The sequence below is a fragment of the Leptonotus elevatus genome, chromosome 8 (genome assembly GCF_054856555.1).
Source record: "Leptonotus elevatus isolate MCC_2025b chromosome 8, RoL_Lele_1.0, whole genome shotgun sequence".
NCBI lineage: Eukaryota > Metazoa > Chordata > Actinopteri > Syngnathiformes > Syngnathidae > Leptonotus > Leptonotus elevatus.
In genome coordinates this window covers 7,312,283-7,325,262 of record NC_141246.1, presented here as the reverse complement: position 1 = coordinate 7,325,262, position 12,980 = coordinate 7,312,283, and the positions used below count along the sequence as shown (strand labels likewise).

General features: G+C 42.5%; 2 protein-coding genes across 2 annotated transcripts in view; one reads left to right on the top strand and one right to left on the bottom strand.

Moving 5' to 3' along the window:
• The window catches only part of pla2g6 (phospholipase A2, group VI (cytosolic, calcium-independent)), a 54,724-nt gene that overhangs the window by 26,904 nt on the left and 14,840 nt on the right, over nucleotides 1-12,980 (bottom strand). The window contains exon 4 of the mRNA XM_086081860.1: nucleotides 21-987. The gene's annotated coding sequence lies outside the window, so the exon portion shown is untranslated. The remainder of the gene's footprint in view (nucleotides 1-20; nucleotides 988-12,980) is intronic.
• Nucleotides 134-10,043, top strand: nptxrb (neuronal pentraxin receptor b). Its single transcript, XM_086081862.1, has 5 exons — nucleotides 134-1,014; nucleotides 3,386-3,758; nucleotides 5,622-5,863; nucleotides 6,906-7,085; nucleotides 7,952-10,043. The coding sequence occupies exons 1-5, from the start codon at nucleotides 298-300 to the stop codon at nucleotides 8,195-8,197; spliced, it is 1,758 nt and encodes a 585-aa protein (XP_085937988.1). The 5' UTR covers nucleotides 134-297; the 3' UTR covers nucleotides 8,198-10,043.

The following is a 12,980-nucleotide window of genomic DNA, read 5'->3' as shown; positions in this document are numbered from 1 at the left end:
GCGCAATGATCCATCACTACCTTGTTTGTTCACACTGCTGCTGTGAGCTCACCCCATCCAGCTTGCTGCGACTGACGCAGAGGCACACAGCTTGGCTCCTCCCCCTCCTCCTCTTGCACGGTGCGGTCTCCATGGCAACGCCCAGAGGAGAGAGCAGCTTAGCAACAACACGGCGAGCATCCAGACTGCTCAGTGCTCCGGAGCAGGAGACAACCTCGACGAGAATCCTCTTCAAGTGTCCCGTTTACATTTTTCATCGATGTGATAGAAGAGGATTATTTTGTTATTTTTAGTAAAATGAAGTTTATGGTGGTTCTGGTAGGCGCCGGCACGCTGGCTTTCCTCGGCGCGGTCATCTGCATCTTCGCCAGCGTTTACCCCCGCAAACGCGCCGCGGCTCTGGCCGACAACGGCACCCTGACGTCAGAGACGCTCCTCCAGCCTCTGGAGCGGCCCGACGCGGTGGCTCACGCCGGCCCGCTCGGTGCCCTTCACGGCTCCGACTCCTACGGCGGAGGGAACGGACTCGGCTTGGGGCTCTCCACGCTGAACGAGCTCGACCTCGGGGAGGAGACCGGCCGAGGCTCGGCCAAAGTGTTCAGCTACAGCCGACTCATCTGCACGCCGGTTCCGCTCGGGGAGTGTAAGGGGAAAGAAGCGGGGCCGCAGCCGCTGGCGGACGACCCTCTCGCCGACGAGGAGTGGACGTTCCTCCGCACCACTGCGGAGGAGCTCCGGCAGATGGTCATGCAGCAGAACGACCAGATCCTCATGGACCAGAGGACCATCCGGGAGCTGACGGGCAAGCTGAACGAGTGCGAGAGCGGCCTGGAGGAGGAGGACAGTGAGAGGCCCGGACCCGAGCGGAGCATCGGGGTCTGGAGTGGCAACCGGCGGGTCATGGCTGGGGACGACGTCAGCTCCTCGGCCGCCTCGCAGCTGCAGACGGCCCGAGCCGTGGAGGAGCTGGCCCGGGCCATCATGGACCTGAAGGATCGAATAGAGAAGTTGGAGGTAAGTACACATTGGTATGCTGATGTTCTATAATTTATTCTTTGTTTAGAGTAAATAAACCCTTTGCTAGCCTAATAGTAGGGCAGGGTGATTATGAGAAAAAATAATAATCGTGATTATTTTTGTTTGATATTGAAATCACGATTATTAAACACAATTATTCATTGAGTTCTTTATGCAAATACCAAGTTACAACCGTTTGCGAGAAGCCAAAATTTAATTCCTGATGAAATGAATGAATTTTTGACGTATATAGGCGTCAATGGAAGTGAATGAGTTAATGATACTGATGACACTGTGAAAGTAATTTGAAATTGAGTTGGCCAATTATGCTATTAGATAGGGCCGGAATTCAATTTTGGCTTCTCGCAATGATAAAAGCATTATATAATTGAAGGAAAACATGCATCTATTCTTTGTCTGTGTAGATTCTTAGTCATTCAGATCATGATAATCAGCAAATGTTGAATCAAGGCAACTCTTGAAGGATTTGTTGGACTTTTTGCTGCTTTCAAAATCTTTTAAAAATAATTTGACGTTTTGTTGAATTGGCATATTATCAGCCCCCCCCCCCAAAAAAATCCCCAATACTTTTAATATGTGCCAAGGAGAACCACCATGTAGGCTATTTAAACTCCCCTTGTGGAATTATAATGAGTATAATAAATTCAACTCAGCATTAAACTGAATTAAAATGAATGATATTTCATGAAATCCAATAAAAATGTTCAATTAACTTTCCTTTATTAGTTTGATGTAATACTATACGTACCTTAGCGTTGTTCTACAAGACTACCACAATTATTAACACAATTATATTACATTTTGTTAAATAACTGCCAATAAAAAAGGGCATTATTTAATTTGTAAAGTGATCATTTTTATATTTGGTCAAGTTATAAAGATCCCGGTTATGTTATACTATATGGACAATGTGTCTATAAAACCTCTAGTTTTCAGTGTGAAATAATGTTACTGACAACATATTTGAATATGACATTTATGTATGTATATACGTATATGTAAATAAATAAATAAACAAAGAAATCAATGACAGATGCCCGATATAGGAAGCGTCCGCCACCCACATCCTTCACCCCGACACGCCCCAACACTGTCTGTGACAGCAGCATTTCTCCCTCCCCTCGCTCCACATGCAGGATCGAGAGACATAAATAAAAGATGAAGCTGGCCAGGTTGAGCAGAGAAGAGGTCAGCTTCTTAACAGCCTGTGTGTTTGTATGTGGGCTGAGATGGAGACAGGGGCATGCTTCGAAATGAATAAACAGTTCCAAGGTTATCCTTCTCGCTGTCAATTTACATCTTGGACGTACAGTCCTTGCCTCGGCAACTCTGTTGATATTTTTTCATCTCCCTCTGTGATCAGGGACACGACATCCCCATTATGCTTCAATCAGCTTTGACAATCAATAAGTCAATCAATATAGATATAGAATATAGACTTTTGTATTCTGGTGAATCATAGAGAAATAATTGTCATATACTAATATTTAAATTATTTTATTTTATTTTATGTCTAAATTCTACGGGCTTGCAACTGTAAATCCAATAATCCTGGGTAAATTGGGTGTCCCAAATCATTTTGACCACGTACAATGAAACCCCAAAAGTTGAATGGCGCCAAAAGTGGTACAATTTTGAGTTCAAGCAAAATGTTCAGGAAAAAAATGTCTCACAAAACTTCAAACCATCATCATGTGAGAGTAAATCTTGATAAACTTCAATTTAATTATCATCTAAAGCAGAGATTCTCAAAATTTTACCGATATATTTTTCCAAGAGGTCCCTCACAATCCTAATGCCAGTTAAGCATGCAGTATCTTGTTCACCCCGAAACATTATGAGAATTTGAACATTTAAACATAAACATTTAAAACAGACAAATATCACACATATCAGCAGAGCACAGAATCTGTCTGCCTACGCCTGGACCAAATCCACCAAAATCGCTTGAACCAACTGCGCCTCAATTTAGACCTGCTTTTACCTGGTCTCCATTCTGTCACCAAATTTGCAAGTGTGCCCGGGCCGTATGGAAAACACCCTTGCAGTGCGGTCTGCCAAATTCCCAAGCATGGGAAACAAGACTCGCCCCAGCATGAAAATGAAAATGCACCTGGTTTTTTTTTATGAGAAAACATGCCCGTGTCTGTGAAATTTGAGCCTTTTAATTCCGCTAAGAAACAGATTTGAGCGGAACCCTTTTCACATAGTTTTGAATGACAAGAACATTTATTTTGAAGTTAAAACAACTTAGGAGTCAACCAGCATCACAGATCAAATTGGGTTTGACTCTGTATTGTTGTATTTCTGCACTTTAGTACTAACTCATTTATTTGCTCTCCTCCAGGCAGAGATCGGCCCAGCTGCCTTGAACCTCACTGACACGTCTACAGTAACAAGCAGCAGCAGCAGCAGCAGCACCCCGTTAGCCACCAAGCCCCCCACGCCACCCACCGGCAACGCCAACCCCGCGCCCCCGATGGCAGCAGGCCCCGGGCACCGCCGACCGGGCTCCCCCGCCTCCAAGCCTTCGGCCAAGGGGGCCCCTGGTCGCGGGAAGGCTCCCTGGAGGGTGGAGGACCTGGAGGGCGAGCTGGAGAGGAAAATAAAAATGCTGGAGAAGGAGCGACAGGCTATGAGGAAGGAGACACAGGGCCAGTATGAGAAGATCAACCACGGCATAGACACCGCCAACCACCGCATCAGCGAACTGGAGCACAGTGAGTCAGCTAAACAAAATGGCAGCTGAATATACACTGAACACATTATTTTTATGTTACTATATTTGTTTTAGTGCTCATTTTTAATGAGATGTACTAAAAAATATAAGACTTTTTCCATGTCCAAAAAACGCCACTCATTGTTGACATTTACTATTTACATTAGCATTGATTCTTCTTTGCCGGGATAATCCATCCACTTCACAGGTGTGGCATATCAAGATGTTGATTAGACAGCACGATTATTGCACAGGTGTGACGTCGGCTGCCAACAATTGAAGGCCACTCCAAAATGTTCCGTTTTGCTGTATTGTGTTTATATTTTTGCTCATTGTACAAAGCAGGGTTCCCGCAGAACCTTAATAAGTCTTAAAACAACATCAATCTAAAATCAAGGCCTTGTTTGGCATGAATCAGCCTTTCAAAAGTCTTGAATTTTTTAACACATGATAAGTAAGATATTAAGATTGAAAATAGTCTAAAAACGTATTGATTAAAATTGTATATATATATATATATATATATATATATACCAAATGGTAGAATCATGCAATCATGATTGTGAATCAACATACAAGTGATGTGATTTTAGTCAGGACATATACTCTGTGTATACTGTAGCAACTTTGAACAGCGTGTGACATTGGGAACATTGTAAAGTTGGTCTTAAATCAAATTTTAAATGGAATTTTAAAAGTCTTGAATTTAACTTGCCTTAAACTGTAGGGACCCTAAGAAAGGAGATTATCTATTTGATAGCTGCGAGTGAATTTAATTAGAAAGCCTAAAGCAGGGCTGTTCTTCCTCCGAGGGCCACGTGCAGAAAAATTGAAAGATGAAAGGGCCAATTAAGATTTTTCAGGATTACTCCGTGGCCACTGGCCAGCGGCCCTGTATCCTACTCAAACAGATAACCCATGTACTAAACTTCAGCATTTCTACATTCATAACTAAAACATGAGAGGCCGCACAGAAGTCAAGTGGTCAGCACGCACAGAGGTCGAGTGGTTAACGCAGTCGTTGGAGTCTTCCATGAACTTGAGATTCAAATCAAGCCTCAGGACTACGAGGCCGACATGCTAAGCAGTCCAGTTCTTTCAAATTGTGCCTCAAACCGGTTTGATTCAAGTTAAACAGTGTCTCAACTAATTTGATTAGCAACTAGTTATCGATTAATCGCTGCACTTCTAATACTGTAGTGCATTTGTATGGCTTGGCAGTGATGTGGCGGTCAGCTGGGTCTTGCTAGCTTAAAACCCTGGAAATATTTTTTTTTGTGGCTGTTACATCTGCAACATTGCAATGCCACAAAACCAGTGGCCAAGTAAAAGCCCAATGATAAAAACTAGTTGCCAAATTCGGCACACGCCATGAGAGTTTGGCCGCATTGCTGCGGCAGACTTTTGTAAAGCGGAAATGTGAAGGCAGATTTTTAATTCTCACTTTCAGTCACTTTCAAATTCCCACTTTCAGCCTTGAATCATCCGTTTGTCAAGCCAGCTTCCTGTCGCAAAATCCGTCAAGGGCAAATTTTGCTATGTTATTCATTGGTTGAGACAAAAAAAAAACCTGTATAGTGTGGCGCTTTACGGAGAGTTTATGATACACCACAATTACTTTTTAACAAGGCTCGCTAAGGAGCCTTTTTATTCTCCATTAAGCAGTAGCATGTCATTCTCCATCCGTCTCATGCTGCTTTTAGATTCTCTCAGCTCTTGAAGAGGCACTACGGTAGTTAATTAGTGGAGCTCTTGCTCGGAAAAACAACAACGTCCTTGTGTAACCATTCGCAAGTGCCCCCGTTTTCTGCTCTTTAACTGTTTGTCTCTGCCGCTCTTTTGTCCATGTTCTTTTTCTCCGAAGCCCTAACAGAGCCGTCCTTCCCAGACGGCTTCGTGCTGTCCTTCCCCATGCGCACTAACTACATGTACGGCCTGGTCCGCAAGGAGATAACTGAGATGTACGCCTTCACCGCCTGTGTGTGGCTGAAGGCTAAGGAAGGCGGGATCGGCACGCCCTTCTCCTACTCGGTGCCCGGACAGCCCAACGAGCTGGTGTTGCTGCAGGGTGTCCACAACCCTGTGGAACTGCTCATCAATGATAAGGTACTAAGCCAAATCCTGATCCAGATCATGTTCTACTGTCATGTAAAATGCCTAAAACAAAAGCGTGAACACAGACTTATTGGTGCCTTGAGATACAAGTGACCCAACAGCATTTCAAGATACAAGGCGTCATTTGGACCATTTTTTTGCTTTGAGTTGCAAGCCAAACTTCAGATTCAAGCGCCGTATCGTGGCAGTAAACTCAATTCAACTCACATTTCATTAAAAAAGGATCTTCAAGCTGTTTAATGCAAGTTGACATTTACTGTCATGACATGTCATATACTTAAAACAACACAAACAATAGCTTAAGAACGTAATGCTATCCTAACCCTATTTAAAATCCCATTGACTTGCTAACAGTCAGCATCAATATTTACAGTTTTACAGCCCTACGTGGCAGCCAGTTGGCTAGCATGAGAGGTTAATGTCGCAGTCTGTGTGACAAAAGTGACAGAAAATTCCAAGGAAAGTTCTTTGAGTCAGTCTAGCTACCCTGTGGTCACAAGTGACAATCGTTGACAGCTAGCATGAAAAACTAGCAAAGTAGCCTACATCTTCACTCAGTGTATGACAAAGGCACAACACCAGTCAGATTTGACCCACATCAAAGTCCTTTGTTGAAAAAAAGATGGTCAATACAGGCTTTGGCTCCGAGTCTACTTTTGGACAGAAGTAGCAGGCACATGGTAGCAACTAGCAACTAAGTCAGTTGGCTAGCATGAGAAGCTAATGTAGCAGTCTTGATATTTACTCAGTGCTCCTTCTTGTGAAGCAGCACATTTAATACATGGGCCCAAAACAACGGCAGTCACAGAACATCCAAATTAAGTCATTTGTATAAAAAAAAGTCAAACAGTAGATTTTAGCATTATCAAGGCATCAGGAATGGAAATAAAAACAGCAACTTATCCATGTGTCGGATATTTTTCACCCAAATTCTAGGGTACTCACAACATTGAAGGTCATGAAAAAGGGCTTCATTGTATCGCTGTATCTGGAAATTTCGCCAAGCTAACTCATCCCTCATCATCGCTTTCAGGTGGCACAGTTGCCGCTGTCACTCCCTCAGGACGAATGGCAGCACATCTGCGTCAGCTGGACCTTGAGGGACGGTGTGTGGAAGGCCTACCAAGGTGGCAAGATGAAGGGACGGGGGGAAGGACTGGCCGCCTGGCACCCCATCAAACCTGGTGGGGTGCTCATTCTGGGCCAGGAGCAGGTAAAAAGATGAGTGCGGACGGATTGTTCGGAATGTTCCGTAGAGATTTGTTGCTTATTATGAAGCTTATTTAAGTTTGTATACAGGGTATGTAGCTGTTGGTAGTTGGTACTGCACGTTCCGTTCCAAAACATACTCGTTAACCCTCTGTATAGACTGTGAAAAAAAAACAGCCTTTGTAATTTGTCCTTTCCTCACTTGTTTAATTTAAGCCATCTGTACTCGTGTGCTATCTGTAGCTGCATACGTTCCCTGAGAGATGAGGAGTGAAAACAGGCAGCCGGTTTTGCACCTCGCACATTTTTTTCTGGGTGGGTGTTATAAATCATCTTGCGGGTGGAAAACTGTGAATGAAATGGGTGATAGCCAAAGACATCCTAGTGTTATTCATGGAAAATCGCGCCTACATTTTCACAGTTGAAGAAGGAGAAATGATCCTGTACGGCTTTGTTGTATTGATGTTCAAAAGACTTATTTTGGTTGAAGTAATGATTGTAAGGCTAAACTGTTATCGCTTAAAACATAGACCCTCCCGGTAGCAATGGTGGTCACACCGGTAAGATCGTGTTTTGTTTTTCCCATCTGCGAGGACCGGTTGATGGGAACCAATGATGTGAAGCCGAGTCATCATTGTAACATTTGAGGACACGCTAACGTTAGCTTACATTCTTGTTGCTTTAGTTTACTCTTTCACTGTTTTCCATCTCCTCTTGCATAGCTCAGTGCCTGGCAAGTTTAAGCACTGGGATTGAGCTACAGAAGCCACAAAAAATTGTCCTGACAAATCAATTCAAATCAATCAAATCAATTATTCGCACAGACCTAACTTGCTCATTCTTATGTCTCTTCTTTTTCCCCAACCAAAGGACACCCTTGGAGGACGTTTCGACGCCTCCCAGGCACTGGTTGGTGAACTCTCCCAGTTCAACTTGTGGGACCGGGTCTTGAAGCCCGTCGAAGTCGCCGCCTTGGCGGAATGCAGCTCCTCGGTGCTCGGCAACATCGCCCCGTGGACCGATCTGGATGTGGACGTCTATGGCGGAGCCACCAAAGAATCCTTAGACCCCTGCCATGCCGCGGAGAGATCCAACCCCTCCAGCCCCAAACAGTGAGGGGCGTAAAACTGCGAGAGCTCACATACTGTAAGGTCAATGTAGTTGAGGGGTAAATTAAATTACTTCTGAATGTAAAGCATTTGTTTGGAGAGAGGGAGGCGATGGGACGGAGCTTATCGGATGTTTAGAGCTCGTCTGTTTTTCATGTCGGTGTGTTCGGTGTTTAGTTGTAAAGCCGGAGTGAGGTTAGTCACGGGATTACCTTCGTGAGAGAGTCAAAACACAAGCTTGTAGATGGACTATCAGTGCTAATTTGGGTCAATCATCTCTGTGAAGCGAAAAACCATACCAGACTCTTTGGGTCTTAGAGTTTTGATGCAGGTATGGTCACTGATGATGAAAACCCTTTGTGTCACCTCATATCGTTGCTTGTTTTTAATGCTGAAACTGAGACGCGTGTTAACATTCTCAACGAGAAACATAATGACGTCATGTTCAAGTGTCAATTTTATACAGTAAAGTTACTCCCACCATTCGCTACTACCGTGATCTTATACTGTAAACGTGTAATTATTGTGTGTTAATGTAGCCTTGCTAATGTTGCTCGCCCCGACGTCCCACTGTAGCCTGACGTTTTCTGCAGACAGTCACAACCAGGAAAAACAGCGCTCTGAATCATTCCTGAAGTAAACACTTGATGTCAAGCTGTGAGCTCCAGAAGATTAAATTGTACCTTGGCTAAACCACACCGAATGTTTTTTGGTATTTGCATGCCATTTTGAGCAAGCACTGCATCAACAGCAGTTCAGTGTCAGTCCCCTTTGCGCCTCTCAGACGTCTTGCTTGGGTAAATTGACTTTCACAAAATACCATTTCAAAAGACATCAAGTAATTTAATAAAAAATATTTTGTACTTCACACTCCATGACCGAGTCCAGTGGGACCTTCAGATTTAATCGATTTCCCACAAATAATAATGGCTTTGACTTGCTATGATTCAGTTGCATGGTGCATTTCTCTGTCATTTCTGTCCAGTAATAAAGTGACAAAAACAGCCAATGTATAACTTCCCTTCTTTTAGAGGGATTACAGCTAGTATAATACATTTAAAATGTTGTTGTATTAGCATCAAAAGGCTAGGATTGTTTGCAACAAGACTGCCATTTTTGTTGCCGTAGTGGACATTTTTGATAGTTACATCAACGTCAATTTTCAAAAGGGTGACACGAACTCACTGTTTATTAACAATAAACTCGTAGGTAATATACGTCATTTTACAAGATTTTTTTTTAAATAATGGCAGAAAAAAATGTTCTACGAACAAGCTCATATCACCAAAATAAAATTGTAATACTGTGACAAGCTTATTTAACCAATAACGTTATGATACCGCCTGTTAAAACTTATAATTTTATGAGAATTCAAGTATCACAAGAACTAAGTTGTATTTTCACGTGAAGTCATCATTTAATGAGAATACAGACATAATGTTACAATAATATGTAATTTTACGATAACAAATTCCAATATCACATGAACAGTTTACAGATGTCAATTAAATTGACTTGTATGTAATGTAATTTATACTTTATGCTTTGTTGTCATGTTCCGACACCAAATCAAATTCAAATCCAATTCCAAATTTGTTCATGTAATATTCTGACTTCAAGATTTTATTTTCAGTGTGGCCCTCACACCGCTCTATATACCATGACCCCCACATTTCTTTTGTAAGTGCCTTTCTGGGCCTCAAATGCCAACAATGGTAGACAAATACTTTCCTCTTTTGTCTTCTCTCTTGCTTTACATCGTTCGGGGCCCTATCAGTGTTTGTCTTTGCACCTCATGCACTTGATATTGTGAACTTAGGTGGATGAAACTTAATAAACTGCATTTGATGGTATCGTCTGACGCTCATTATGTGTTGCTGTGTCACTGCAATGGGTTTGCTGATGCATAGACGGGTATGATTCACTCATCTATCTGCCCACGTGTGACATTTCTAGCGTGATCTGATGAGTACTGTTACGTTCTGCTTGGCCTTGTTAAAAAATATTTCATATAACCACAAACCGGGTGGATGTCAAACTCTGGAAGTGATCTGAGATGCACCAAAAACAACTTTGTACATTTTACTCCCAGTTTAGTTGTGTAATGGCTCTGACAGATGGACAGACATAAGCACAAACACAACCTCAGAGATAATTATCACCATAAATACAGATGCACGAGGGAGGATGGAGATTCTTTAGTCATTAGTGTTGGAGGAGAGCAATAACCCGATGCTTATTGCATTAATTAAAGTCATACAAAAGGTATTCTGCATTGCAAATTCAGCTAGATTTGTCTCTCTAGGATAAAAAGCGCCTTGTGGAAAATACTGAGTGGGTCGTAATTGACGCACGCACAAAAAAACATTTGCATTTGCAGAAAAACAAATTAGATCAGTGTTAGTAGATTTAGTCGGTCTATAAGGCTTTTGAATAGTCATTTGGCTTCCTCGCATGTTTCAGGTTATGAGCAATTCTAGTGTTTTTCCAAGAAATTGGTTTCTGGGGCATTCAGCGCAAGAAGTTTCAATTTTAACTTCCGCTCAAGTCAAGGCTCTTCTAAGCGCACTAAAAATTGCCAGAACGTCCTCCTAACCCACTCGCTCCGTAGCTGTGGATTTTGAGCAGATTGGGTTACTTTTACCCAAGATTGGGCTACCGGTAATTAGTTTGATGCAGCAGATTGGGTAGAACAGATGATTGGATTTGGGTGGGCTGAAATACTGAAGCTGGTCGCCATTTTAGATGTGTACTGAAGTTGAATTAAATTAAATGTAATATTCTTAGGAAATATCAATGGCTGCTGAATGCGTAACACCACTCACTGACTTTAGACAAAGGTCAACGTGTATCAAATATATCATGCGAGAATGTTGGGAATAAAATTGGTGTTATTTTTAACCACAGCTATACTGATAACCTGTTAACCCATTTCTTCATTAACTCACCAGAATGGGTAGTTTCTATCTCTTTTTGGATCAAAATGTTGAGCCAATGTGCTGGGTCAAATCCCAACCCAATGCGCTGGGTATAACTAACCCAGCATTGGCTGAAGCTCTGCCCCCTTTGGACCTACTGCTGGGTTAGCTAGTCCACCCACTTTGGGTTACTTTTGATCAAGCCGTTTTAATAGAGAGACCATTGATGCAACCATCCATCCATTCTCACTACAGCTTGTCCTGTTCAGGGTGGCCCAGTTGACATATGGTGAAGGGCAAACTACAGCCTGGACTGGTTGCCAGTCAATCACAGCTGATAGACACAGCCAGCCATTTACGCTCACATTCGCACAGTCAAGTCAATGATATAGGGAAATGAACCCTCTGCTGTCTCCAAGTCAGGCAGGGGAACCACATCAGTGACTATTTTATGGAGTTACAAATTGTAAGACTTTGGAGCGTTGAACGTAAATCATGAATGCCACAAGGAGTGTCAATCCAATTTCTGTTCACATGGCAAGTCAAGACTCTTCCGAGTCCATTTATGAACTTCCAATAAATCACATCACCGCCAGGCAGTTCGTTTCAAACGAGGTTCTGACAGACTGTCAGGCGATTGAGACGTAACTCACAGGCCTTGCGGACATTTATTAGTAATTGAATATTTTACTGACAATAAACTGGGGCTTATTTGAGAAAAGATACTAGCTGAAGAATTATAGCCTCACTCGTTTTAGAGAAGCAGAGATGCAACAACACTGGCATGTCATGACAACATCACATATGTACTGGGAGTCCGCTGCATTCCATTCATCCATTTGTATGCTGTTTGTTCTCAATAGGTAGATGGAGATTATTCCAGCTGCTTTTAAGCAAAAGGAGGTACAACCAGGACTGATCGCTTGTCAATCACAGGGCACATGTAATAAGAGTCTTGAGGCTTTAAGTCATCCAGTCAGTAATTGTCATATGGATCTTCACTTTACCCCCCTCTTCCTTCATTCCCCTAACAATCTGCATCCGCGACTGATGAATTATAGATGCTCGCTAATTGGCTTTCCTGCAGGCAGACACACTTTACGCAAACCTTTGGTTGACCTTTCCATCTTCGCGCTGCCTTGATAAGCACACATAAAGAACATAACGAAAGTTTTCTACAACCTCGTGTTGCCTCACTGTGACTCGTCCCACTCGGGTTAGTCTATATAAGTCATCGATGAAATGTTAGTTCTCTTCTGCTACCTTGAAAATGTTTAAAAGAAGCTCACATCCTCCCTCAGGCATTTTCATCACAAGACTACATTCCTCATCCTTTGGTTATTCAGTCAACATTCTTTATGCAATTTCTAAAGTCTACATTTTTATAGCAGGGCTGCATCAGACCAGCACATCATTAGAAAAATCCCACCACACATTTAGAATGCAGTTCGAGTTATTCATCAAAATTACTACTACTATGCTGCAAGATTGGCAGAATAGTGGTTAAAACATCCGACTCGCTGTCAAAGGTTCTGGGTTTGACTCTTCTCATGTGAGGTGTTTGCATGTTGATATAGCATGAAACATTACTTGTAATGGATGTCATTAGAGGTAGATACAATATGCTATCGCTATTCTATTATTGTGACCTCAGACTTTGAAATAGTTCCAAAGGTGGGTTCGCTTTCCAAGTAAGGTCCCAATTTTTTAACAGTGGTTACAAAATCCAGCAAAATAAATAAATAAATAAACCCCTAGAACGTGTGACCTGAGGTTTTTAGGTACTTCGGGTTTCAAAGATTAGGCCTCTTAATGATTAGATAGATGACTTGAGCTAGGTCTTTGTGTCGCTGTGACCTGTCCTGACTTGGC